We start from the raw sequence: 27,542 nt of genomic DNA on the forward strand, positions 1-27,542 counted from the left end.
AAATTGAAAAGGGATGGCAGAAAGCTCCAAAAAGGCAGGAGGGCAAATACTAATGTCTGTCTGGCTGTTCCCTTTGAACATGTTTTAGATTACACCCCAGATTGTATAGGGTCTAGTTCAAACAAAATCTAGAGCAGGCATCCCCAAACTCAGCCCTCCAGATGTTTGGGGACTACAATTCCCATCATCCCTGACCACTGGTCCTGTTAGCTAGGGATGATGGGAGTTGTAGTCCTAAAACAGCTGGAGGGTCAAGTTTGGGGGTGCCTGATCTAGAGTATGCCCCCTAGTAGGTTCAAGGTCTGAAACATCAACGCTTGCCTGGGCCTTGGTAGATAAAGAGATGCAGCTGCAGCCTTTGTTAAATAAAGCTGTCCCTTCTGCCGTAATATTACTTATCATAGGTAGCAGAGAGACCTTCATTTGTGGCCAAAGGCTGCATCAGGTACTTATTGAATCCTCTCTGCTTGCCATTATTCACTAGAGTGGGAGTACACTGTGAAGGATCTGAATGATGGACTCATGGAGGTCACTTTTGTGCATGCAAATTAACTGAGTGTTCTTCTGCTATTTGGATTGTGTTCTCTAGCTTTTGATTCCAACTTTTGGGACCAACTATTATGGTTAACAGTGATGCTCACAATGCTAGAACTTGCATTCATATAAATCACAGGGACTTGGGAAGTTTGATTCCAAATCAGACCATTTGTCTATCTTATCCAATATTATCTACTCTGTTCTGACAGATGGCAGCTCTTCGGGGTTTTATCTGCTACACAATTCTTTTAAATGGAGATCCTTAGGATTGAACCTGGGATTTTTTTACATGCAAAGCATGAGCTAATTTGTTGGCAGTAGGTTCAGGTCACAGCTCAGTGGTAAAGCATGCTCTTTGCATGCAAAAGTCCCAGATTCAATTCCTGGCCCCTCCAGGTAGGGTGGGGAGATTCCTGTGTGAATTCTTGGTTAACATCTCCCAGTCATTATGGATAATTCTGAGCTAGTTGGGCTATTGTCTGACTTGGTAAAAGCCAGCTTCCTAAGTTAAAGAAATCACTGTTCCGCACAGCACATAATTGACTTATGAAATGCTCTACCAAAAGATGTGGCAAGGGCTACTAGCTCGTGTGGCTTTTCATATATCCTGACTTCCTATCCTTTGCCTTTCTATATTCCAACAGCCTTCTTGTCTAAACAATCAGTTGGTGTACGTAGACTGCAAGAAAGGAACTATGGTTCAGGTGGACAGTTCTCAAAGGATGCTCAGAATTGCTGACCCAGACTCAAGATACAGTGGATTCTACAGCATGCAAAAACAGAACAACTTACAGGCAGATAATTTCTATCAGACAGTGTGAGAAGTTGCACCCTTACAAAGAAGTTAAGAAGAAACAAAGACTGAGTCTGCTATTAAGATAAAACTAGAATTGTGCACTTGCTTAGTGGATTGTATTGGATTTGTGACTTCATGTACAGCTCTAAGACCTTACTGGGATGGGCTCTGACTCCTGCAGTGTGCCAGAACAAGCATTCCCATTTCTCCTTGCGATAACTGACCAAGTGTTTTCTTAGAACCAAAGTTTTAAAACTTGTTAAGATGTTTTGCTTGTAACATAGTAATAGAGATTGTTTGGAAAGGGGAAATTGGGGTTGAGTTTGAGTGGTAATAACAGGAAGCCTCAAAGAAGAAAAGCTGGTCAGCTTGACTTGGAGTCAAACAATATAAGAATATAGCTTTTTTCCTATCACTCCAAAATAGCATTTATTGCAGTGAAGTATAAGCATAACCATACCTGAACTTAAATAACCAAGTCTGGGTTTTTTTCCAGCTGTGCTACAAAAATATAGTACCTGTCACATCACAGGTGTGGTATAGCTGCAACTATGTTTTTCTACCTGATCAGAAGCTGCAAGAGCTAATGACATAGTGAGGGAAACATTAAAGCAGAATTACAAAGGGTGAATTATTGAAGCTGTGTACAATTATACCTTGTGCTGCTTTTTGTTTTTCCTTTTGATGCTGTTTGTCAAGTTTCTTTTTGCAATCAGCAAGTGGCTAAGGCCTGTATAATTCCTGATATGAGCACTGGATCTTTTGACAACAGTAGTGGCGAGGGAGAGAAAGGGAGGGAAAGTTAAAAACACTATCTGATTCCAGAGCTTGTGTGTGCGTGTTGTGTGTGTGCGTGTGTCTTTTTTTCTTTCTTTTACCATTGTGTATCAATTTCAGGTGGTTCAGAGATATTTCATTGGAGGAAAAGAAATAGATTAGATGGATGAAGATCTTGCTCAGATTACTTTTTTTTTAATCATGTTAAGGGTTTTTTCTGTTACTGATTATGCAGACTAGAAACAACTTCCATGCTAGGAAGCTGCTTAATTTTAATTGTATATTACTCAAGCACCTTTTTGGAAGCTCAGAAAGAAAGGAGATCATGCTTCTTTAAAACTTTAGCTTTATAGAAATATTTATGTAAATAAAGTTATGCTGGAAACAAAGCATTTGTATGTCTGTGTGTGTATATATGTGTGTATGTGTATACATACGTCTCTGTGTGTATACATACACACATATACACACTATATATGTGTATATATATATATGTATATATACAGTATATATATATGGTATTTATATATACAGTATATATCAGTATAATTTTGTATTTTCCCCTGTTGAATGTATTTTTAACTGAGATTTTACCCAGAACAGAAACACAGGCATTCCACATTTTTGCTTAATCATTTGTGTTTAGGAAAGACGAGATGAGAGTATCTCATTCTACCTAGTTTTATTTGATTTGAAAGTGTGAGTATGCAAGTGTGTGTGCACGCGTGCCCTTGTGTTTGCATATGTGTACAGTATGTGCACAATTTTAGCAGTAAGCATTGCTCTTGCTACTTGCTACATTTCAGGGTGTGTTCCTTTTTCTTTTCCTGCATGGCCTTAAAAAGGCTGTTAATTCAATGCATTGGCTAGATACACTGATAACATACAGGCAGCACTCATCAGTTCCACAACTTAACTGCATCAGCATTTGGATATATTTGAAAACAGTTGTTTGAAACAACTACTGGAGTACAGTCTACAACTAGCTGGAAGTTTGTTGCAGCTTGACTCGTAACTTTTAACTGTATCATACAACATTAACTTTTCCAAATATGTCTTGGCACTTTTATACTAACTGCCCATTTGTGTATGCCTCTTTCTTTTACAGTTGCTTGTCATAAGACACAGATACCCAGTATGCTTAATGTGAAAAGAAAATGTATTTTTTGTAAAGGAACTCTCAAGTATTGTTGTAAATACTTGGTCAGAGGTTACTGAACTTTAAAACTGAAAAACCTAATTTATTATATGACCTAATTTATTAATCCGAAGATTAACAAATGTCTTGTTTTAGAATATCAAAAAAGTGTTCTAGCTGTTTGCATCAAAGAGAAAAATAGGTGTATCATAAAGGCTCAACATTTTTTCTGTTTATAAATTCAGTTTCCAAAAAACAAAGAAAAAATGTAGTCACTCCCCCCAGCATTTTATACTCATATGACAACACTGAAACAAATGTTACTCTCCAGTTATTACCCAGATTCTGTCAAGATAAATCATCCATTCCTTTCATAAGAGTAAGCAGTCGTTATCCAGAAATTGTAAATGCTTGCTTTTATTTTACAGTCAAGGCCATATTCTGAGAAATATTAGCAGGATATAGGACATGGTGTAAAATGTTTTATTATTATTATTATTATATTATTATTATTATTTTATTATTATTTTGAAGATATTATTTATCCTATGTGCTGTATCCATTACATTCTTTTACTTTGGTTCCTGTTGTGCTCTTGTAAGAGAAATGCAGATAATTTTCTGGAAAAAAAATAAATAGATGCATATGTGGCACTTGGAGTGCACTGCAATTCGGCAGATTGCTTGTTTACTTTTTAAAATGTAAGACGGTTTCTTGTAATTTGGCTCTTGGCAGCACAATAAAAATTAACTTGATGAACTTTTCATAAGTTTCTAAATGATTTCTTCTCTGTTATGTTTAACATCTTTTAGTGTATTATTGTTTCCCAGTTACATTGTGGCAAAAAAGGTATACAGTGGAACCTGCTGCCACAGTGTTGCAGTGTGGAGTGTTCCTGTTCACGATTCCAGCAAACAGTGCCCTCTGCTAGGATATTCCAATATATTGACTGCAGTTTTCTGTTTTCCTTCCTCCAACAGTCAGCATTTTGTGTCCACTAAGCATGCTCAGTCCATATTGGGATGTTTAGGGGAATTTCTCCCCTTTATTTTTGAAGAATTGTACCAAACATTTCACCAACACTTAAGCATTCATATCCTTAACATAATCCTTAACTGCGACATATGCAGAACTTTCTATCATTACCCTTCATTCTGTTGGTATGCCACTAATACTGATGTATGACAAAAAATTTTACTTGACCAGGCACTGCAGCAATTGTTAAAGAGATTGAGAGCATTTTAGTACAAAAATGGGAAGGGGGTGGCACAGGGGGACAGCAAGTATCTTTATGTAACCAATAGGACCCAACTGCCACTGTTGTCACTGTATGCGGGGACATTCGGGCTCAGGGGCCAAATGCAGCACTCCAGGCCTCTCTGCCTGGCCCTTGAAGCTCTCATGATGTCACAACACCTCCAAATCCACACCCCTTACCGGTCTTGCTTTGCACCCTCCTTGAGTGCTTTTACCTGGCTGGAATGTTTCCTTGAATTCTGATGGTGCTTCTTGGGGGTCTGGATGGAGGCCAAAGAGGGATGTGGGAGTGCAAAGAAACTAGAGGGCTGTACTGTCATGAACTCTTTGGACGCAGAATAGTGAGAGAAACCAGCTGGAGAACCACCAGGACAAGAAGACTCAGAGACCATGGAGCACTGATGTGATGACGCTGGAGACGAGGGAGAAGAATGGAAAGAGGTGTCAGAAGTTGAAGAGGGAACAGGGCTTAGTGTGGCAGAAAGAAGACCAGAATCGGATGCAGAAGCTGAAGGAGGCGAGAACGAGGCAGAGATGAGTCAGGCTGCTGAAAAGTCACAGGTATCCCCTCTCCTGCTGCAACAAGCTCCCCACACCCTCAATCTCCCAGAACCAGGAAAGGCATGAAAGGGGTGGAGGATTGGCTACACACAGGCACTTTTTCTTGAAAAAAAGCACTAGAGTGGAGTGGACTTACTGACAGCTGTGGTGAGTCTCAGCAACTGATTCATGGAGTAAGACCTACTGAGGAGGAGCGGCTGTGCTCGTTAGGCCCGACACTTGACCTTGTCTCTGCAGTTTGTCTTTCTGCTGATAAAGTTTTCTCCAACTCTGAACTCTGTAATTTACTGCCAGCTCGCTCTTTAGCATGTACAAAGGTAAAATCTGCATTTATTCCTCTGTCCACCACTGACATGGGCCCCTCATAAGGGACTGTGGTCCTCAAAATGAAAAAAGGTTCTCTACCCCTGCTGTACACACAGAATCAGCTCCTGGTTGTGGTTCCACAGCATGTAGAAACAGGAGCCAACTATTGCTTCAAATTGTGCTACTTCAGAGTTACTGGGCTTAAGTATCTGAAAGAAATACATATAATGGCAAAAAAATGGTTCCCAAACGGCTTAGCTGATGAACAAATCAGCTCCCAAATGCCACAAACCCGGATGTAAGTGTTCCGGTTTGTGAATGTTTTTGGAAGCCAAACGTCTGTTTTGGCTGTCAGCATTGTTTCCGGGACCAATCAGAAGTCGGGCCTTGATTTTCGAACGTTTTGGAAATTGAGCAGACTTCCAGAACAGATTGAGTTCAAGAACCAAGGTACTGTACTAGATAGCAGAAATGCCAATTACAACTTAGAGTTAACATTTTTACTAGCTCACAAAAAAATGTATTAAAGCTGTCCACTGGTGCCTAAAGGCATTCCACAAGCAGGGAGCCACCACTGAAAAGCCTGTTCTCATGTCACCACTTTCCACACCCTGTGGAAGGGTCTTGGAAAGGGAACACATGCTCCAGGTTGGTTCATGAGGGGATAGGCAGTCCTTGAGGTATTGAGGTTCTGAGCCGCATAAGGCTTTTTAGGTCAAAACCAGCACTATGAATTGAGCCCAGAAGGTAACTGGTATCTAGAGCAGTCATACCATAATTGGTTTTATATGTTTGGACCATCGTTCCCTGGTCAGCAATTTGGCCACTGAATTCTGCACCAGCTGCAGTTTCCAAAGCATCTTAAAAGGCAGCCCCACATACAATGCATTGCAGCAATCTAACCAGAGCCTAGACAACAGATGTTAAACTGTGCTTGTCCATGCAGGGTGCATGGTGGAAGGCACCTCACTGCAAGGCTTGAGCTTTGAGCAACAGTAGTGGATCCAAAAGCCCTTCAGAGGTAGTGTAACCCAATCCAGCGCAAGCCACTCCATTCAGTCTCAGGAACCACTTCCTACCATTGCCTTAGTCTTCTATGGATTAAGCTTCAGGTTATTGGCTCTCATCCAGCCCATTACAGCAGCAATACATCTATCTGTCTTGCACATTCACTCCTACACCTGCATATGTCAAGAAGCAGAATTGCATATGGCTATGCATATAAAGGTGCTTACCCAAGCCCTATCAAGTTATTATGACAGCTGAGACATAAAATCCCACAAGCACCTCTCCTTCCTCCTTGGCACTAAAATAGAAATAAATAGTTAATGAATTGCTGCTTTTCCATGACACCCTCATTCAGTTGTGTGAAGTAGTGCCTCTCTGCTTGGTAGGGAAGGTCCTATCCATTAACCTGGAAGGCACCAAGTTGGCTACCCATGGACTCTATGCTCAGATATATATTTTTAGATGCTTCCCATCCAATAGGAAAGGTGTTCTGTACATGTTCACAGTCACTCACTGAGAAGCAAAATGTTTTTGTTTGGTTTTTTGGAGGGGAAAAGTGCAAACATTTTGGAGGACATCCATGAAGTTCATCCCCACCACTCATTTTAGGATTTAAGTGATGCTTAAAAGCCTTACTGAAATCAAGGTACGCTATGTCCACAGCATTCCCCTGATCCACCGAGCTTGTAGATCTGCTTCCAACAAGCCTCTCTCCTAGTTTAAGTTCAGTATATCTTGAATGCAAAGGAATGCATGAAAATGCAGTCACTATTATTTAGAGGTTGCTTTTTTGAGAGTTTGTCAGTGAATTTTTAAAATGAAGTTTGGTCTCTATGCCTGTTTAAATATCACAGTGACTGACTCAACATCCTTCCTCAAATCTGGAAAATACTATTCCTAACACAGAGGCCAATTATGATTACCCTAGTGTCATGCTCTGCATGTGCTGCTATGCCCTGGCTGAAATTATTTTATTTTATTTTATTTGGTCTGTTGGTTGGAATCCTTTAAAAAAAAACCTAAGTGGGGAAAGCATTTTTTTCCATTAAAAGTTAAACTGATTTGTAGGGGCAAGAAAACTGCATGCCATTGGAAGCAAGCGTTCCTCACATTTTAAAAAAGTTGTGTGTACTATGGTCAGTGAAATCGATACATGCATTTTAAAACTTACATGGAACAACTAAATTTCTAAATAAGAGTTATGGCGTCAACCTTGTTTGAAAATCATACTTGAGTGCTCTTGCCTGGAAGATGTCCGTAGATGCACAAGAATAATTCCGCCGCCCCCCTTTATTTTAGAGAAAGTGTGGAGACAGCAGCACTCTGCACATGTGTAATGGCACCCTTTCCTTAAAAAGTGCCGCACACTCACTTCCTATGAAAACATGTCAGGCTAAAAACTGCAGCCCAACCCACCCGAAATGTTACCACCAGCGGCCCCTGATGTAACTCTTCTTGTTTAAATCCAATTCAAAATCGGTTGTTCTAATTGAAGCAGGTAGTGATAGGTAGCAATGGGGGCGGGATACGGTTCGCACCGGGCACAGGTGTGGTTTACTACGGCACTTGGCTAGCTCTTAAATTCAAAGAGGCTGCAAATTCTAGAGGAGAGTGGATAAACTGAGGGAGCAAAGCCCCGCTCAACAATGCGGGCCTGGCTTCCGATTGCGAAGCTTCCCAAACCAAGAGGCCAAGATCTCGGTTTCGGTGCGAGCGATGGGCGGCCTCCCTCCTTAACGGGGCGCCCCTCCGCCCGGGCAAACCGGGAGCGCGCGCTGCGGAGCGCCGGGGCGGAGGCGAGGCGGCGAGCACGCGCAGGCCGGGCCCGGCCGGCCTCTCTCCTCTCAGTCGCTGCGTCGTCGGCCATGGCGGCGGCGGCGGCGGCCTCGCAACGGGACCCTGCCGGGGACTGGCAGGACTTCTCGGGCTTCCAGCCCCCGGCCGAGGAGAGCGGCTGCCCGGAGGCCCCGGCGGCGTGTCGGGAAGGCGGCTCTTGGGGCGGCGGCGGAGGAGGAGGCAACGACCTGGCGGCCCAGCTGCCGCTCTGCTTCCAGGCGCCGCCGCCGAGCTGCGCCGAAGGGGAAGCGCGGGTCCCGCCGCGGCCTCTCAGCGACCAGAGCGCGCTGCACGAAGACGAGTGAGTGGCCGGGCCAGGGACCCTTCCGGGGGGGGTGTGCGTGACGGGCCCGCCCCCCCCAGGCCGGTGTGGCCTTTTCGGGACGGGGTGCATAGTTTGGGGGGGGGGCAAATATTAACGCCCTGGGGGAGCGTAGGGCCTGAGAGGCTTCTCCCCGCGAAGAGCTGGCGGTTGGGGATGAAGGGGCTGCTGGGAGCGCAGAATCGCCCCCTCGAGGAGGCGGGAGCGAGCTGCGCCGCCCTCAGCATTCCCCAGCACTGCGCGGTCCCCGAGGCCCTTGAGGAAGACGTCGGAATGCAACACTAGGGTTGCTTGGGCGGCGTTCGGCGAGCTCGGCCTTTTGCTCGTGAGGGGGGGGGGGGCTTGCTCGGAAGATCAGGACTGTTTCCTGTAGGTATCGTGCCAGCTTGCGCCTGCCAAGGGTTGGACTAGATGACCCGCGGGGTCCCTTCCAACTCTGCCATTCTATGAAGCTTCATTAGTACGTCAGGACTCGGCCAGACAACACACGGCTTAGAGCGGGGACTTCTCTGTCTGGTGAAAGGAGAATTATCTGTGCGCAGAAAACTGCCCTTTGATTTATTTAAGGAGAGGCCCTTTACAAAACCGTCCAGACGTGTTGGTTCTGCACCTTTACTCGCTGCATTCAATTGGGCTTATTCCTGGTCAAAAGATTGCAGCCTCAGGCATGGGAAGCTTCCATACACAGACATGATTTGTTGCTTCTAAACCATAATATTTGAGAACCAGCTTGTCAGTGTTCTTAAAACCTCTTGCTCACTAGAGGCTTCTCTTTAAAGTCTGTGGAACTTTGACTTCGTCCTTTTATGTTGTTTGCTTCTTAGCAAGCACAAGTTTGTCATCTGCTCTGATTTGTTCTCCAATACAGTTAATCCTCTCAGATTAGATTCTGTGTTTATAAACACATATTCTCTGGGTTGCCCCAAAAGCAATAAGCCTTTGAGGAATATTCTTCAGAGCCCTGTGAAACCAGACAACACAGTCCAGTTACTAGAGACAATAAACATGTCAGCTATTTGTGTTGCTGACTTGCTGGTGAGCTTCCCAGAGAAATATGATTTGACCACTGTTACAGACAAGAGTATTGGACTAGATACAGTCTAACCGAGCAAGGCAATTGTTAGATTCTTGCCTCTGTGCATGCAAAGCTAATTGCTGCTGTTATTCACGTATCCACAGTGGGGGGGGGGGACTATTTCCCCCCTGCTAAATTTACCCGTTTGCCCTCTGACGAAGAAATACAGTGAAGATACCAGGTAGCCTGACATCTGGCTGGTTGATAGGGGATCAAATACTTATTTCACTCATTATAATGCACACCAATCTGACTTTTGTCTTCTGGGTTTCTGGGGGTTTTCCTGTTCTTCTTCTGTCTCTCACAGCTACAATAAACCTACCATTAAAATTATGGACTGGCCATTTCTTCATCAGGAGGCAAACTGGCAAATTTAGCAGGGGATCAAATACTCCCCCTCCCCCACAGTATGTTATTACCTTAAAAGTATTCACTCCATCACAGCAAGGCAAATCCACATGCAGAAGCAAGTATACTTCCATGGACACATAGGCATTACAAATGTGCATCATGAAATCCATCTGGGTCCCATTGAACTGGCTGGATGTAGCTTTTTATTTACCTAAGGGCAGAGGGTAGGAATGAGTATTACCTTCTGGGGCACAGCTTATTGCACACAAGGAAGGATGGATTAGGGCCATCCCATCTTAGTTGAGAGATTCATTTTTATTGTTATGTATGTAGTTCCAAAATGTTTGATTTTGGAACCACTGTGGGATTCACCTGGTTAATGCATTTTTAAAACTACAGTGTTGCTCAGTTTATTTGTCAGATTTAATATAGTAGTTGCTGTATAGCTTGAAGGCTAAAATATAATTTATTCTCTCCCCCCCCCCCCTCAGGATTTGGAATGCTCTGACAGATAATTATGGTAATGTAATGCCAGTTGACTGGAAGTCTTCACACACCAGAGCACTGCATTTGCCAACACTGAATCTTTCTGAAAAGGGAGTAAGTGCATGCCTGCAATACTTTCTGAACAGCTTTCTCTTGAATGCTTGATGCTGTGGCACATAACCACAATGTTGTTGCATCATTTGTCAAATGAAGGAACTTTCGACATAAAATTCTCAACATTCTGTTTCCATCTTGAGGCTGCCTCTTAAAAAATATATCTGCCAAATTTCTATGATTAGAAATGAGAGTCGACGTATTTACCTCTTTGCCTTGGCCTTTTGACACTTGAGTTGTGTTTTTTCAGCACCCACCCTATTTTTTGTGACTGCGGATGAACAGTGGGTAATAAATTAAAGTAATAATATTTAACATTCCTTTTATTCCATTTATAGTTGCAGTTGTGTGCAGACTTTTATGCAATGTTATGTAAGTTCTATTTAAGTTAGTGGCTGCTTGTTTATATTTGTTCATCACTTTTCTGAAAAATCTTAAAGTGACTTACAACATATTAAAATACTGAACCGTGTATGTACCCATGCACATAAACCATACCTTATTTAGTGTATATCCAAATCAGAAAATGACTTCTTTGGTTACAGCTAAAAGCAATTTTGCCTCTAATTTTGGGCTAAAGTTCTGACCTAGTTGTTTTGTTTCCACTGCTTAGCAGTGCAATCCTATGCATGTTTACTGAAAAGTAAGTTCCATGGAGTTGTGGGGCTCTGAGGTCAGTGGGTTTAGGATTGCCTTTGGTTTAAAATGATTACATATTTCTTGGAAGGATTTAGGATCCAAAAACAATAGTTGGGATTTGGCACATAATGTCTTGATGCTTTTAATAATAATTTTCTTACTCTTCTTTTTGTTATTTAGGTTAATGACAACATGAACCTTGACTTATCAGATGATGAAGAGTTGAGAGAGCAACTAGACATGCATTCTATTATAGTTTCCTGCATCAATGAAGAACCGCTCTTCACAGCTGAGCAGGTAAAGAACGGAAAGCACCCATGCAGCTTTGATAACAGCACCTTGTTATTAAGCTTCTTATCTCTCTAATGGAAGAAATACTAAATACACTTGGAGACAAACGATAGGAATGCAGGAATGTAACCCAAAGTCCAGCCTTTGCTATCATATTGTAATTTTGTTTGGATTTACAGGTATGCTTCCTTCTCATAAAAAGACACAAATGAAATATCGGGAGAAGATTTGCCTCATATGACAATATTTTCTATTGAAGGAAAATACTTAGAAAGTTATCGTTAAGTTTTGAAAATCAGCCCTGAATGTTACGTTGTGTCTTTGATTTTCCATAACTCTGTGTTTGTGTGTTTACTTTGAAAGGTGATTGAAGAAATAGAGGAAATGATGCAGGAATCTCCAGATCCAGATGATGAAGAAACACCAACCCAGTCAGACCGCCTGTCCTTACTGTCCCAGGAAATTCAAACGCTTAAGAGATCTAGTACAAACCACAATTATGAAGAACGTAAGGAATCTTTCTGCTGTATTTTGCATTTGATTTTCTCTTCTTACAAACTGTTCAATGTTTGAAAGAGCATTTCACTTCTATACACACAGTTAGGCATGATTTTCATTAGATGCCTTGATTGGATGATTTGTCTGAAGAGGTCAGAACAGTAAGTCATATGAAGCCCAAGGAGTTGTTTCTGATGTGTCAAAATAAAACATTTTCCAGAACACTTTCCTGCATTTTGTCAGGATTCTTTTTGCTTTTTTTGGAACTTGCCTGATTATGGAATAGTTTGCAATGAGCTGGGATTCTTCTGAAGACCTTTATGCTCCAGTGTACTGCAATGTCATCTTCACATAACAAGGTTTTGTCTGTAAAAGCTAATGCCTGCATGGCACTGATCTCCATCTGGATATAATAAATATTGTAAGAAAACTTTTAAAAGGAAATACCGGTTTGTGTAACATACAGAAGTTTGCCTCATATACCCAAAAGTGATATCCCCCCCAAGTATTTTCCAGTATAGAATTATGAACACCTGATTTACCATGTTTCAATTTATGATGTTTGCCTATCATTCTCTTGGTAGTTTTGCTGTAATGTTGTCCACAGATAAGGCCAAGTGGAAGTGGAAGCAGACTATATTCGGTGATGCACATGTCTGTAATTCTCTGGAGAAATACAGTCTTGAGGAATTTTAGTTATCCAGGATAACTAAATGTTTTTCTGCCCCATCCTGATAGGAGGCTTTCTCCTCCTATAAGCAGCTGTTGAGTAGGACAGATGTACACATTGTCCTTAAAACTGGTGACACCTCTTGAAAATAGCATTTCAATTCTTCTGGTCAATAGTCAGGGATGATGCAAGTAGTCCAACAACACTTGGAAGGTGATATGCACCATCACATGTGAAGTGAGTTGCAGTTGCAGAAGAGTGTTTCATCATAAGTTCATAGATTTGGCAGCTGTTGCTCTTTGGGTGCATTTGTTATGAACAAAGTATTGGATTTATGGTGCTTTTGATATGTATGCATTATTATACGCAACCTAATTTTTTGTTCTGTTTGGAAAACAGGTGTGAAAAATCTATCTGTGACAGAATTAAATGATCTGTTAGAAGAGATTGAGACAGCTATCAAGGACTACTCTGAGGAGCTAGTACAGCAGTTGGCACTACGAGACGAGCTGGAATTTGAGAAGGAAGTAAAGAACAGCTTCATCTCTGTCCTTATTGAAGTACAAAACAAACAAAGAGAACAGAAGGAAATGGCAAAGAAGAAAAAGAAACTGAAAAATGGCAGTCCTCAGAATGGCAAGCAAGAGAGGAGTCATATGCCTGGAACAGTAAGAACACTGTCCTTTGTGTCTGTAGATATAAACCAAATTAGAATTTTAACTCTAGTTGATCACTTTCTTTCTATCTACGTCTTACTTCTTAAAGTATATGCAGCTCCTGTCTTTCTGGTTGCCATTATTGGGGAATCTCATAGCTTCTGATTGGCAACTATGACTTCATCAAACTGTAACAGTTATACATTTACAGTGGGCTCTATTCAACATAGTGCTAATCCTTGCAATAGTACAATTTAGTCAAATACTTTGAGAAGTTGTACTCCTTATGGATAAACACTGCACTTACTATGTTTTAGGGAATGCGTACTGTACATGCTTTGTTTTACCTGCTTGAGCAACTTGTAAGGAGTAAAGAGGAATGATACTGCCCTGGAAATTCAGAAAATGATGGAAACCTTTCAGTCTAAAATCTAGAAATCCGAAGTACAGAGGTCTTGGTAGTAATTTTTCATTAGAGTGATTACAGAAATGGAATAGAAGTGAAGTTGTGCATAAGGATGCAGAACTGTTGGACAGATTTCAGTAACTGTCATTGCAATAGCATACATACCCTTTGTCATACAAAGTTTTCCACATACCCCATCTCCTTTCATTAGCCTTCTTTTTTCTCAATTCTTTATGTCTTCTATGTCCTGCTCAAGCCTCTGCCTCCTCCAGTTGCTCAGGGATCACATGTTATTTTGCCAGTGTTGTCATCAGCATGTAGAGGCCCATCAAAACCCTTTTCCAGGTACACTACGACTTAAAGATGCGGGAGTACTTACCACATACAGTGCATCCTCTTAATGTCAGGGACTTTGGGGGACCAGAAAGATCCTGCCACAGATTTTCGTAAGATCTGTGCTTAGTAGGATTGTGCTATAGTGTCAAGGAAGCTTTGCCTCAAGGCATTATACCTTCATTAAAAAAAAATTTAAAAGCTAGGGAGTAAGTGCTTAATGAAAGATATTTATGAAGGACTTCATGCATAAATAATAGTGCCATAAAAAGGATAGAGCACTTTTAATAGTAAATCCATAAATAACAGCATTAATAGGCTCTGCATTGGCCAGGAGATTGGTTAGTCATAAGCTTTGTTAATTTTAAGAGGAATAGGAACATGTACCACAAGTGACTGTCATTTTAAAGGTCAGTCTGCTCCAGAGAGAAGTATACAGATGCTCAAACATCATGTGCTAGAGCATCAAGGAGTTTCTAGTTGAACCCTAGTGATGCGTCCGAGGCACTGTCTTTTTCGCTACCTTTGTTCACATGTATCATGTGTACCATTTATGTGTGATGCAATCTGCATGTCTTTTTACTTGAGTACAGTATCCAGGTTCAAAAAGTGGCCCTAATCGCAAGTGGTACAAAGGATGAGAGAGGTTCTGGCATTGCACAGGGCCTTGTGGCCTGCTTATCTTCGAGAGGGGCTTGAGGAAATGCAGGAGGACAGCCGGGAGCTGCCCCTAAATGCTACTCTCCCTTTTGCAACCTCTTTATATGCTCTTTGTAGGAAAAAGGGTTGTTGGTATGCAACTCCTCTTTCTGCTCCCCTCCTCAGCCAAGGCAAAAGTAGTTTTGAGAGGGGTGCTCTTTGCATTAGAAGGATTTCCGGCTGCAGTCTCTGCAAAAGATGCTGGAACTAAAAATGCTGTACGAGATGGAGAACATCTGGTATACAAAACAATTGGGTTTGAAACGGGGGGGAGGGGGACTTTTTCAGCCTGAGGGCCACATTCCATTAGAGGGTGGAGCTGGAGGTGAAACTATTAATATAAATGTTATATTTCTATACAAAGGTAGTTTTTAATCACATTTGCATACCCCTCCCTATCCTCCATTAGGACAAGCAGGAGGTATTATCAGAGCTCGTGCAAATTTCAGCCAGGCAAAAAACACATGGGGTGCAAAGCAGGGCCAGTGAGTGGTGTGGCCTAGGGAAAGTGCCAGGTGCCAAACAGAGAGACTGGAGGACTGCGTTTGGCCCCCAAGCCTGAGATTCCCCACCTGTGGGTCGTAAAATAGAAACTAAGCTGATGTGTTAACCAAAATCAATGGTCCTTGCGCACCTGCACATTTTTGGGATGCGTGAGAATAACGCCTTACATTCAAAGCAGTCAAAGCAGATGGTTGGTTTTATTCATGTTATAATCTTTAATTACTTTTTTGTGTCAGTGGGGAGATCAGAACAGAGAAAGGTAGAATACATACCTGTGACTGCCACTGTCATCAAACCATGTTAGGGGATACACATGCACACCTTACCCAGTACCAATCTCCCCATGTACATTCACATGTGCTATACACACAGCATCCTTTTAAATGCAAAGGATCCAGTCAAGAAGGTGACTTACCAGTGGGACTTGTTTTTATGCGTGACATACCCTTTGGAACAACTAAGTATAAGTTTTTTTATATCTTAGGTTTTAGGTGTTCTTCTTTATTCTACATGTTGCATATTAATTTAATGGTTGGTGTGAATAAAGTAAAAGACTAGCTACTATAGCAAGGGTGAGGAACTGGATCCAGCCAGAGGGTCGGATCCAGAAGTAGTGAACCCTCCACAGGTTAGTTTGACAGGTGGGCAAATGTCTGAAGCTTTAGGCTGTGGCTTGCAAACAAGTCTGTTTTATGACATTTAGCATCTCACATAATTCATGTAGAAAACACTTTGGTATCAGGCCTGTGTTTATAAAATTGTACTGATGGTCCTATTTCTAAATTCTATAGTTTTCTTTTGCTAAAGAACTAAATATTGAAAAAGTAAGTTTTTCTTCGCTTAAACTGCAGTTGCATTTATTCATTCCTAACAGCTTGTCTCTGTCATTTACCTTGCTTGCATCTTTAGTAAATCCTAACTAATAGCTTTTAAATTTTTCTGTTCTCCCTTCCCTTTTCCCTCCTGCCATGTTCTTGCTCCCTATAGCGGTTCAGCATGGAAGGGATCTCAAATGTTATTCAGAATGGCTTCCGTCAAACGTTTGGAAACTCGGGTGGAGAAAAACAGGTGCTGGGCTGTCCTCTGACGCTTTGTTTTTTTCCTTGTGCTATCCTTTCTGTCTTTATATAAATCAAGGCCTTAAAAAGCTGGCAGCGGTAGCATTTTCAGACTACAAGTGATCACCGGAGGGGGGGGGGATATTAGCATGCTTACTCGCGTCTTCTCTGCCTTCAAGGCTATGATTTGTTTGCAAAGGTTTTCTTTCCTCGGTAGTTAAAGAGCAGACAAGCCTTGATATGCACAGAAAAATTGCAGCAAATGAACAATTTCCCTCTAGGGTTCATTTAACCTCTGAAAATAAAATATAGGCATCAGCATAATACATACTTGGAATGAACTGCATGCATAAGAAATCAGCAGTAGAAGGTCATGTCAGCTTAAATACTTCAGCACAAGAAGAAAGAAATGCACGAAAATAGTATATGGTAAATAAGTCTAGCAACTTCCAATATGTTTAAAGCCTCTTTATTGTGGATTCTAAAACATCACGTGTTTCCTTGGACAATTTTTTATTTCATTTTAAGCAAATATATGTGTAATCCACAATCCAAAGGGATATTAAATGCCATAAATACTTTTTTTCTCCAAACAATTTATCATTATTATTATCATTATTATTATTATTATTTATATCCCAATGTCAGATTGCTAGACTGTATTATAGTATTGAAAAGGTATGTCTATTCAACCTTACAATAATGAGGGTGGACTAGATGACCCTAGGGGTACCTTCTAACTCTACAGTTATGTAGTTCTATTGAAGAAGTGTGTATATAGAGTAGTGATCAAAAACTGTCGCTGTATAGTATTGACACAAATGACTAGGTGTGTATGTGATTTTGGCTGGCTTTTATGATCAGGCATATTTGTTTTAGATCAGACCCACAGCTAGTGCTGCTATGCAAATTTTCATGAGGATCAAATTGCTTAAAAGACAAGACACACAATTTTTTTTTACTAAACACACTCATTTTAAAAATCTCAGATAGAGCATGTACTTCTATATTTGTACAGGCTTTAAATAAAGGTAGAAAAAACAATTCTGAGACAGATGGTATAAGACAAGGTAACTTCCTATGTATGCATTTCATAGTCTGTGGTCATCTTTTTAACAATATTAAAATCATTGGACAGCTTCTCTTTGCAGTTAGCACCACTTGTCACTACTCACGCCAAAGTTTATGCTAATAGGATTTGGAGAGGGTAAAATCTAATTTTGACCAGCCCTCATCTTGGAGAGTCCTGAAGAGAGGCTGGGAACATTAGGGTTGAGAACTCTTTAAATCCCAGGTCCCTAAAGAATATGGAAGGTAGAAGAGCAGTGATAAAAACAAGGTTGAAGGTTCAATCCCTGGATGGGACAGCTGCATAGAATCATAGAGTTGGAAGGGACCCTGAGGATCATCTAGTCCAACCCCTGCAATGTCTGAGCACACAGCTGTCCCTTACGGGGATCGAACCCGCAACCTTGTTATCCACCACACTTTAATCAACTGAGCTGGATGGCCCTCAGAGGCCCTTCCAACTATAATTCTATTGGGTCAGCCTGGGTAGCTCAGTTGGTTAGAGTGGTTTGCGATCTAAGTCCAGAAGGCGGCCATGGAGCTAAAATGAATGAGCTGGGGTCTTTTGGACTGCTGTGTATGTTGTCAGTGTCCCCAGTGGAGCCCATTCCAAGCAGTCCCTGCCAGTGCTTCCATGGTAGTCCTTTTACTAGACGAATACAATCCGTTTGCACACTGAGCTCCTGCAGATGCCTAGATCTCTGTTCAACTTGGTGCTTGCAAATTAAGCCCTTCTGTTGAAATAAATGCCCAACTTATTGGCAGAGAACTCTGTGGCTGCAAAAGCCCATGTACTACTTATCAGTCTCTGAACTGGAGCAAAGTTTGTATCAACTTTTGGTGTGGGCAGAGTTTTGAAAGGAGGGGCCGTGTGACATTTGCTGAGCACAGTTTGGGGTCTCCAATATTGTTTGCTGTCAGAACCTTCAACATTGTTTTAGAAGCTCATCGTAAGGTATGTGTACTATGTACATTAATTTGACACCACTTCTGTAATTTGCAAAATAGGTATTTTACTAGTTTGATAGCTCTCTACCCCAAATACAGAGATGCTAACATGCATATTTCTTTTTCTGGAATTTTAAAATGCATAATGCTTCTTTTCATACTAAGGTATTCTGCCTCAGGCAGCAGCTTCTCAGTCATTTAGCCTGCAGTCCTGAACACACTTAAGGGGAATAAGTGGTTGAACATAGCAGGACTTTCATATAGCTCAGTCAGTAGAGCATGAGACTCTTAATCTCAGAGTTATGGGTTTGAGCCCCACATTGGGCAAAAGAGTCCTGCATTGCAGGGGGTTGGGCTAGATAACCCTCGTGCTGTGATTCTGTGAATAAACTTGTATAGGGTTATGCTATTTATTCTTACCATGGGGGGGATACTCTGCATACGTTGCCATAGGTTAACAAGTCAATTGGTTTCAATGGTTGAAAGAGTTTTAAAATGGGTACAGCTCTGCATTTGCCTTGTGACCTATTGGCAAGGAGGGCTTCTTTATTTCAGAAATCCCCAAGAGTTCAGTTTTGGGTTTGAGAGTCTACAAAATCCCCCCAATGAATGCCAAATTTGAAATTATGGAGCAAAAAAATATTGCCAGTAAAAGCTTCAAAAGAAACACGTTCAGTTTTCTGAAATCTGTATATTTATTCAAACCAATTTGAACTACATTCAGATGTGGATAATGTAAGCCCATGTATGGGGAACAACCGTGTTTAAAGTTGAAATACATAATTGGAAAGACTTGAGTAGTGGGCAGGTGTCTGCCATAAAACATTACTACTACTGCTACTATTTTCCATTACTATTATTACTACTACACACTTCTGTGTGGCAATAATAAAACATGCCACCAAAGGAAAAATGCTGAAGAACTAGAGACAGAATGCTGATTTAAAGCACCTTGCTTCTTCAGCAGCACAAAGCAGCTGCAGTGGAAAAGAATATTTAGCTTCAGAGATGCCTTTCCAAGCAAAATGGGCTATGTCCACAAAGTGAAAGCAGATAAGGGTTGTTCAGATGGTATGGGCATCTCAGCTCCCTGGACTGTTACATTGCCACTGCCACTGAGTAAGCCTGCATGCAAGTGCATAGGGGAAGCTAGCACACAACCTTTCCTAGCAGCAGCTGGGGGAGCTGGGCCTGCCAGAATGCGATTTCACTCATCCAAATATATTTGGGTGTGTTCCTTGGTCCAGATGCTGGTCAGTTGGTTACACTGACTCATTTCACAATTCATGCAGCAAGTCATTCCATGGAGTCACCTCCCAACACTCACACGCACACACTTACATATAGCATATCCATGATGAAAAAATTGAGCAGACAATTCCTGAACAAATATAGTAACTATTCTTTATTATTGGCATTTAAATGATCTGTGGGTTTACATTTGGTTATCCAGGTTATCAAATGCAAAAATAAAATGTTGTGTGTACTATCCCGTTATAACTTCCTTACAGTACAGAAAATCTCTAAAAGGAAGAGTTTGGCTAACTACAATGTGTCGTATCCAACAGTGTCCATTGGCATAAGGAATCCGTCAGAAGAATGAGAGAGCGAAACAATTTTCAGCATTTTGTCTGCATCAAATCTGCTTTGCGGAATCACCAGAAATGGTTTTTGTCCTCATTCTGCAAACGGATTCTTTCCATCAGTAAGGGAATGGACACCCTTGGATACTACCTTGTAAACAGTATTCTGGAATTTAAGATCAATTTTGACACACTGTATTAACACACATCATTTTGTTGCTTTCTAGAATATATTTGAATTGGCTTCAGTGTGTTTAGATAGAATTTAACAGATCTGGTTTGTACATAATGAGATATATTTATCGTATGACTGTAAACTGGAAGTTGTGCCCAGAATCACTGATGCTATTTAGTAATCCTTGCATTCATTTGGCAGTACCTGACAACAGTTATTCCTTATGAGAAGAAAAGTGGACCTCCATCAGTTGAAGATCTCCAAACATTAACAAAAAGTAAGTATATAACAGTGACTATTTTCAAAAGTCAAATTCTAGATTATTTTCTCAGGTGTCCGGAAGAGTCAGTGGTGTTGCACATCTCCCAGTGTATCATTGGAGGAAAATTGCATTAGAAGGCCAAGCAAGCATTTTATGTTCTAAACTCTGAAATAACTCAAAAATGCTTGGAGTTAATCAGCGGCCATATGCTTGTTCATGTTATCCAGAGAGGCCATTAACTGCCCAATGGCAGAGAGATCAAATGAAGACTTAAAAGGTTGTACCCTTCCTGCATCTTTTGGTGAAATCAGTGTTATTTCCCAGCTCAGATATGCATTAATATTCTGAAACTGGTAGAACTAACTTCTACTGTTTATCTTTAATCAGCCAAGAAGTTCAGGTACATAATACGATTAGCCAAATTTCTTCAGGTTCGCTGTCTGCATCCAAGGTAGCAGTAACTTCCAAGCAAATAGTTGTCCAATTCTCCTGAAACATTTCTTTTCCAGATTGTTTTTCCGTATCAAGTACTTGGCAAGAGTCACAGGCATATTAATGAAGAACTATCCCTTTCTCCATTCATAAACATTTCAGAGGAAGCACTGTCTAAAGAGTTAACGGTATTGTTTTCCACTGACTAGCTGCAACTTGATTCTTGACTCAGTAACAGACTTCCTGACTCTCCCTGCTAACACTGTGTGGCAGGCCTCAAAACATTTATTTAGAGCACTAGACTCTCAGCTGTTGATATACAAATATTTCAGAACAAAACAGTAAATGTGCTACAATCAAGTATAATTCTACATATTTACTCTTAAATATTAAGGAGTTTGGGGTGTGTTCTTCATAAAAGTTGCCCATTATTTGACTCCTCTGTCTAGTGAGCTTTTAATTATATAATGATTGGTTTAAAAAAAAGAAATCAGAGAGGCTGGCTGATGCCAACACTTGAGTTGTAAACTTCCCACAAGAGAATTTTTTGTTCCCTGTACATTTTTTGTATACAATTTAAGAAAGCCACCTTTTTGGAAATTCATTAGCAGCAATTTGCATTATCAAAGAATCGGTGTCCCTATTTGTAAATAGTCCACATACTGTAAACAGCAGGCTTTTTGCCATTATTGGACAGTCTGAATACAGTGGTACCTCTGGTTACGTACTTAATTCGTTCCGGATGTCCGTTCTTAACCTGAAACTGTTCTTAACCTGAAGCACCACTTTGGCTAACAGGGCCTCCCGCTGCTGCCGCGCCACGCCGCCGCGCGATTTCTGTTCTCATCCTGAAGCAAAGTTCTTAACCCGAGGTACTATTTCTGAGTCTGTAACCTGAAGTGTATGTAACCCGAAGTACCACTGTAGATTGTATAGAATGCTTTAACAGAGTAACTGTGCTTAGATTCAGAATGCTATATTATGTTTAAAGTTTTGGAATTCATTCAAAAACACTTTCAAAGGCTTATGTCTTAACCAAGCTTTTTTTTTTTTAATCTTCCAAATTCTTAAACACATTTTTGCATTCGTCACACCACACAAATGCTTCTGACTCTTCGAGCAGCTTCCCAATTGCAGCTTGCCTTCTTGGAAATTGGAGGCACTTGCCTACCCAAGTTCTTACTGCATTTGCAGTGGCTTCAGTGTTCCATAGGCATGAATTAAAACCCTGTAGGCATGAATGTCTTTTACATTCCAAGAGTTCTTTCTTAAAAAGTAAGTGGTGGTTTGAGCAACCAAAGCGGATAATGGCTACTTTTGTAGAAGGATCTTAGGAACCATCTTTTTAGCACCACATATAAATCCTTCTTATTCTTTTATGAAGGCACTAAAGGATTAATTACAGGTATTAATCTGTTTGTTTGTTTTTCAAGTGAGGCTTCTAGAAACTGACAAAAGGTTGTGTTTGATCTCAACACATTGAATTTTATATTTTAGTAAAGCGAAAACGTGTCCCATGTCCATAAAGTTCCATTTAGATAGCTTTTCTTCTAGGGTAGATTCTCATCTCTCCCTCTCCAGCAGAAAATCCAGATATGGCATTGAACATTGATTCATTGAATATTGATTCAAAAGGGAAATAGTAAAATTATCCTTGCCACTTGGCAGGTTGGTACAAGTGGCCAGTTTACCAAATTACCAGCATCTGTTGGTTTCTAGACCTGTTGTGGGAAGGGGTTGCTTTGAATGCACTTAAGAAATAATTATTTGGGTGCCTTGAGGACAAAGCAGCCATGAAGTGAGCTATCTACCACTTTCTGACCATGGAGTGCAACGCTAAAGACTCTAGCTTCCAATACTGCAGCTGGGCACCCCTGCCCTTGTACCATGAGAACTTGGGGGACATTTGTAGGGTGCCCAGGCAAGTAGTGCTATCATGGAAAATTAACCCTATTATTACAGATTAATAGAACAGTCCACTTTGCTGGGGAGACATACATTTAATTAAAGCTATGGTTGTTTAATATTCTTATCCATGGTTGACTTGGATGAAAGTAGGGGGGCAAAATAATGTGCACAATAACCTTCAATACAGTTGCTCTAATGAGGGGTTTCTAAACAGTTGTCAGTGCACTTCTTTTAGTAAGTCGACGACGTGCCTGTAAAAATACAGTTAAAATCACACCTTATCTAGCACAGTGCATTACAACAGGCAGAAAAATCATTAAATGGTCTGCCAAGACCCTTGGCAATTTTCCAATAGTTTGTGTGAAAAGGGTTTGGGAAGAACTGCTCTAAATGCCATGTTTATATTGACTAAGTTGGTGCTTCTTCCACTGATCATCTTCTCCACATTTTACAGTTCTTCATGCCATGAAAGAAGACAGTGAGAAAGTGCCAAGCTTATTAACAGACTACATTTTGAAGGGTGAGCTAGTCTTGCATCTTTTAAAAAAAAAATATGTTAATTTTGAGAGTATGAAATATTTCTACATTTCAAGGCTTTTATCCATTCAGGCTTTTGGCCAATAATTTTATAAAGCCATTTCACTACTAGTTTTAACTGCGGTCTGCAGTATGTTACAGTGTTTTTAAAACTTGTTTTATGTAATATAATTATTGTGAGCTGCCCTGGGGTCCCTTTGGAGAGGAAGGGTGTGAGTTGTGAATTTGAAATAGTAAATAAATCAAAACACACTGCTGGCTTCACGAATGGAGTAGGTGAAGACACATAGATGGGGAGAGCTCTGGGATGTGGAGATTAAACATTGGGTGCAGAGACTTAAAAGTCATTTGTCTGTGCTTTGGAAATGGTTCAAAGGGCAACGCTTCCTCACACCAGTATTTTATAGGGGTTGTAAACAACTTGCCACATGGAAAAGCTGCTCTCATGAAATATGCCAGCACTAAAAGCTATGTTGCTCATGTCTTAATGAGACCCATGCAATGTTTGAGGTTCTAGAGAATTATTACATATTCCTCATTAACTGTTTACCTGGTATTCTTATAGAAGCTGTGAGAAAAGCAGTGTTCTGTTCTACCTGTGCAGTGTTTCAAAGGGGTATTTTAAACTCTCCACCTTGTGTGTGTTTAATTTGTGTGATGGTATTAATTTGAGTGTGGGGCTGGCCACCAAGCACATAAAGCGGCAATCACACAAGTTAAATGTCAAAATAAAAAAATTCCTTCCAGTAGCACCTTAAGTTAAATGTGTGCAAGTTATGAGTCGACTGTAAAGAAATCTTTCCGTAGTATGAGGATTTTTTAGAAAAGGATTTCAAAAGTTAGGGTGATAACTTGCAGCTGAATAAAAAACAACAATCCATTAAGTTGGTTTTTAGAAAATCCATTTTGTCTTTATCATTTGACTTGTCAAAAAAAAGCAAGTACAGTGGTGCCTCGCAAGAGTTTTGTCGTCTTGCGATTTTTTTCGTCTTGCGAAGCACGGTGTCGGAAAAGTTTTGGAAAAGCTTCAAAAATCACCAAAGTCTTCAAAAACCTCAAAAAAGGCTACCACACCACGTGCTATGAGTTGCTCCTCGAAGTCAAGTTGCAACTGTATTAACGGTGTTAAGAAAAAGGAAACAAACTTGCAAGACGTTTCCGTCTTGCGAAGCAAGCCCATAGGGAAAATCGTCTTGCGAAGCAGCTCAAAAAACAAAAAACCTTTTCGTCTTGCGAGTTTTCCGTCTTGCAAGGCATTCGTCTTGCGGGGCACCACTGTACAACAATGTAATGCTGTTCACATACCTGGTGCAATACTGCTGCAAAATACTTTTGTGTCAGTTCAATGTAGCAGTAAGAGTATAGGATTTGCATTTGTGCCTGTTGGAATTCAAGGTGTGAGTGCTAGAAATGAGCTTTATTCTAGGCTTTGGAAAATTCATTGGGCACTGCAGATATGCAAATAGCATAAATAGGATAGGGGATAAAAAATATAAAATGTTAAAAAAATATCTCCTCATACACTTTTTAGAAACAATTATCATATTTCTTTTACTTGTGATTTTTTACTTGGAGTGACATATCAGTACAAATATGTCTAACAAACCAAACAATACTCTAACCAAATATATTTCTTTCAAACCAGCAATGTCCCACATTAGTAAGGCACAAAATATAACCTAAAGACCTATATAAAAACAGTTCTCATATCTAGTAGTATCTCCTGTTGCAGGCATCTGAAATGAAACTTTTTATACCTTCTTAAACCAATTGCCCATGCAGACTGGTGCTGCCAATAAAGCAGAATTTTGAAGAGAGAAACTTTTCACCCAATGCAATGCTTAAGGCTAATCAAATGGAATACAAAAAATACTTTTAACCCCTTGCTGGCGTAAAGGTTCCTGAACCTAAATAAGTAGGCAGTGGAATGAAAACCAATGGCAAAAAGCAGCAGCAGAGGAACAGCAAAGAAAATTGCTTAAAGCTCTGGCATGCAACAGGGTTGGGAAGGGAAAGGGTTACACCCCTCTTCTCCCATGTCAAGCTTTGTGTAAAATGTGTTGAACATTTACAAGAGGGAGAAATTGTTCACCTTCCTGGTTGAGTATCTTTTGCAGATTCGACCAAGAATCTCATTAGGTTGACTTAAGGGTGGAAGAGAACTTAACACACGAGAACGTTTGTGCGCTATCAAAGAAAATATATATATATATATATTTGGTGTGGTTTGGAGCTTTGGGGTTTTGTTTCCAACCTTTTGAATTAAAATGGGATTTTAACACTACTTTTATAGTTTATTACCTGTAGGGTAAAGATTTTCTTAATAAAAAACTGTTTTCAGATGAGCACAAAATGTTCATGATACTAAAGAAATATGTACTTTTTCCTCTTTTGATAACCTTAAACCTTACTTCTTCATTTGCTTTTGTGTTGTGCTAGCATTGGTTTGAAAGCTGGATTGCTCTGAGGTTTGTGTCTTTTAGCTCTGAAGCAGGAATGAGGAATATGTAAAGGACATGTCTTGACTCCCGCTGTAATCTGTCAGTGGAGAGAGTACACTTGGCATCCGAGTTGTTCTTTCATTGTTGCTGCATGGAGTATCTCAGAGATCTGCTAGATATCCAGTACAATTATTTTTTAAAAAAATATTCTGTGTCACCTAAGACATGACCTTCTATTTAACTCATTTCTGTAAGTAATTAGTTGATGGTAGTGTGTGTTCCTTTATGGATTTGTTTTGTTTGTGTGATGGGGAATGAGGTCCATATTCATTATGCATAGCAATTGCTTCCTGTGAATTTGGTAACGCTTTTAGAATAGAGATCTCAGCATTCTAGTTTTATTAGCTCATATCTGACACTGTTTTGGGATGAGCCAATCCAAAAATACCAATATGCATATCTTTATTCTTTTCCAGTTTTGTGCCCTACATGAAGAGAGCTGTGTTTGGTGAAAAGCAGCCAGGCTAATTCCTGTGACAAAGGTTGTTCAAAACCTTTCAGTTTGGCCCTGTGCTCTCATGTATTTACTATTTTCATTGCCTGCTTGGACTTTTCAATCCTGGAGTGAGTCCTCCAGAGTATGTAGAATTCATCCATTATTTTTTTTCACTCGTGTGATGTATTTGAGCAGAGAACAAATGCTGTACAGTTTTATCCACATGCATTGTTTTGGCTTTTTAAACAGTATTTTTTACAAACACATGGCATGTAATTATCCTCCACAGCAATCTGAGTCTGTGGAAGAACAAGAAACCTTAGTGTAAATAAAAACCTATTACATTAAACAGAACTTTAATAATAACCGCAATAGGTTATTGCATTAAATGTGTAAAATGGCTCAAAAGCTGAACCTGCACTGCAAAATTTGACTGAAGTCCTTCATTGGAGACTCTAGAATAGTGATATGGGAACTAGCACTGAACCTTTTTTAATGTAAGAGTTAAAAAGAAGTATTGTTGTGTTTAGTGTTACTGTTTACCGATTCTCATCAATTTTTCAGCACTCTACAGAAGTAAAAAGAGGTAGGGTATCATTTTTCCATTACTGGTTGGCTCGCTTAATGAGATTACAATTCACCAGGAAGTTATTCTCCACAATTCCCACGGAAATGAATGGGATATGTGAAAGACCACAGTCAGCCTTGCATGGGAAATCTTCCTGATTGATTTGTTTCAAATTATTGTCCTATTAATATTGTGCTCAGTATTTTAATTATTTAAATGAATGTAGTTGAATATGGATATCTTGCTGCTATTGTGCTTTTTAGTCCACATGTTAAATGTTTGGTCATAGTATAACATTTTATATGCTGCAGTATATTAATGAACATTTTTAAAAAGACACTGTTGTCCTGTTGTTATTTGATTTTATTTATGTATCGCAGCACAATGTCTGCCCACTGCACTTCTTTTGCTTACGGTGCATAACATACTAGCTCCTCTCAAAGGTGGGACTTTGGCAATAACAACAAAATAGAAGTCTCACCAAGTTTTCAAGTGTCTCAGCAGCTACAAAGGATCCTTAAAACTGCAGACAGGAAAGAGCAATAGCTTAAAAGATGAATGTGCTAAAAAACTGGCTGTAAAAAAGCATTCACTTCAGGATTGTGCAACTTGCTGCAGCCTTCCGTTTCCTGAAATGTCAAGAATGTGACCCAATACACAAGTTATCTGCTGGTGTCTCTAATACTAGAACAGAAAGTTACCCTGTTCCTAGGAACACCTATGCAGGTTCAATCTTTCCTCCTTTATCAAACGTAGCCACATCACAGCAGCTCTGGTTAGAAGTAAAGTAAGAAATATAGTCTGAG

The 27,542-nt window shown here is 40.3% G+C and overlaps 2 protein-coding genes and 1 long non-coding RNA gene across 6 annotated transcripts in view; 2 read left to right on the plus strand and 1 right to left on the minus strand.

Annotated features, from left to right (window-relative positions):
- Window positions 1–4,017, plus strand: part of CRIM1 (cysteine rich transmembrane BMP regulator 1) — a 128,871-nt gene extending 124,854 nt beyond the window's left edge. For both annotated transcript variants that reach the window (XM_083496818.1, XM_083496819.1), the window contains one exon: window positions 1,182–4,017. In XM_083496818.1, coding sequence (XP_083352944.1) covers window positions 1,182–1,358 — 177 coding nt within the window. In that variant the 3' untranslated portion in view covers window positions 1,359–4,017. The remainder of the gene's footprint in view (window positions 1–1,181) is intronic.
- LOC310704046 lies at window positions 2,033–6,716 on the minus strand. The gene is made up of 2 exons (XR_014524519.1): window positions 6,608–6,716; window positions 2,033–4,917 (listed from the first exon to the last, which is right to left on the minus strand). It is a non-coding gene; the product is annotated as an uncharacterized lncRNA (long non-coding RNA).
- Window positions 4,911–27,073, plus strand: FEZ2 (fasciculation and elongation protein zeta 2). 3 transcript variants are annotated; one of them, XM_083496926.1, is made up of 10 exons: window positions 4,911–8,517; window positions 10,456–10,564; window positions 11,384–11,500; window positions 11,858–12,002; window positions 13,062–13,330; window positions 16,248–16,328; window positions 20,294–20,369; window positions 23,149–23,214; window positions 25,671–25,699; window positions 26,149–27,073. In XM_083496926.1, the coding sequence occupies exons 1-9, from the start codon at window positions 8,027–8,029 to the stop codon at window positions 25,679–25,681; spliced, it is 1,365 nt and encodes a 454-aa protein (XP_083353052.1). In that variant the 5' UTR covers window positions 4,911–8,026; the 3' UTR covers window positions 25,682–25,699; window positions 26,149–27,073. The 3 variants fall into 3 exon arrangements, with proteins under 3 accessions (XP_083353052.1, XP_083353051.1, XP_083353053.1); XM_083496925.1 differs by lacking the exon at window positions 25,671–25,699; XM_083496927.1 differs by lacking the exons at window positions 16,248–16,328; window positions 25,671–25,699.
- Window positions 27,074–27,542: the final 469 nt, after the last annotated feature.

Source organism: Podarcis liolepis (assembly GCF_965112155.1).
Source record: "Podarcis liolepis genome assembly, chromosome: 3".
NCBI lineage: Eukaryota > Metazoa > Chordata > Lepidosauria > Squamata > Lacertidae > Podarcis > Podarcis liolepis.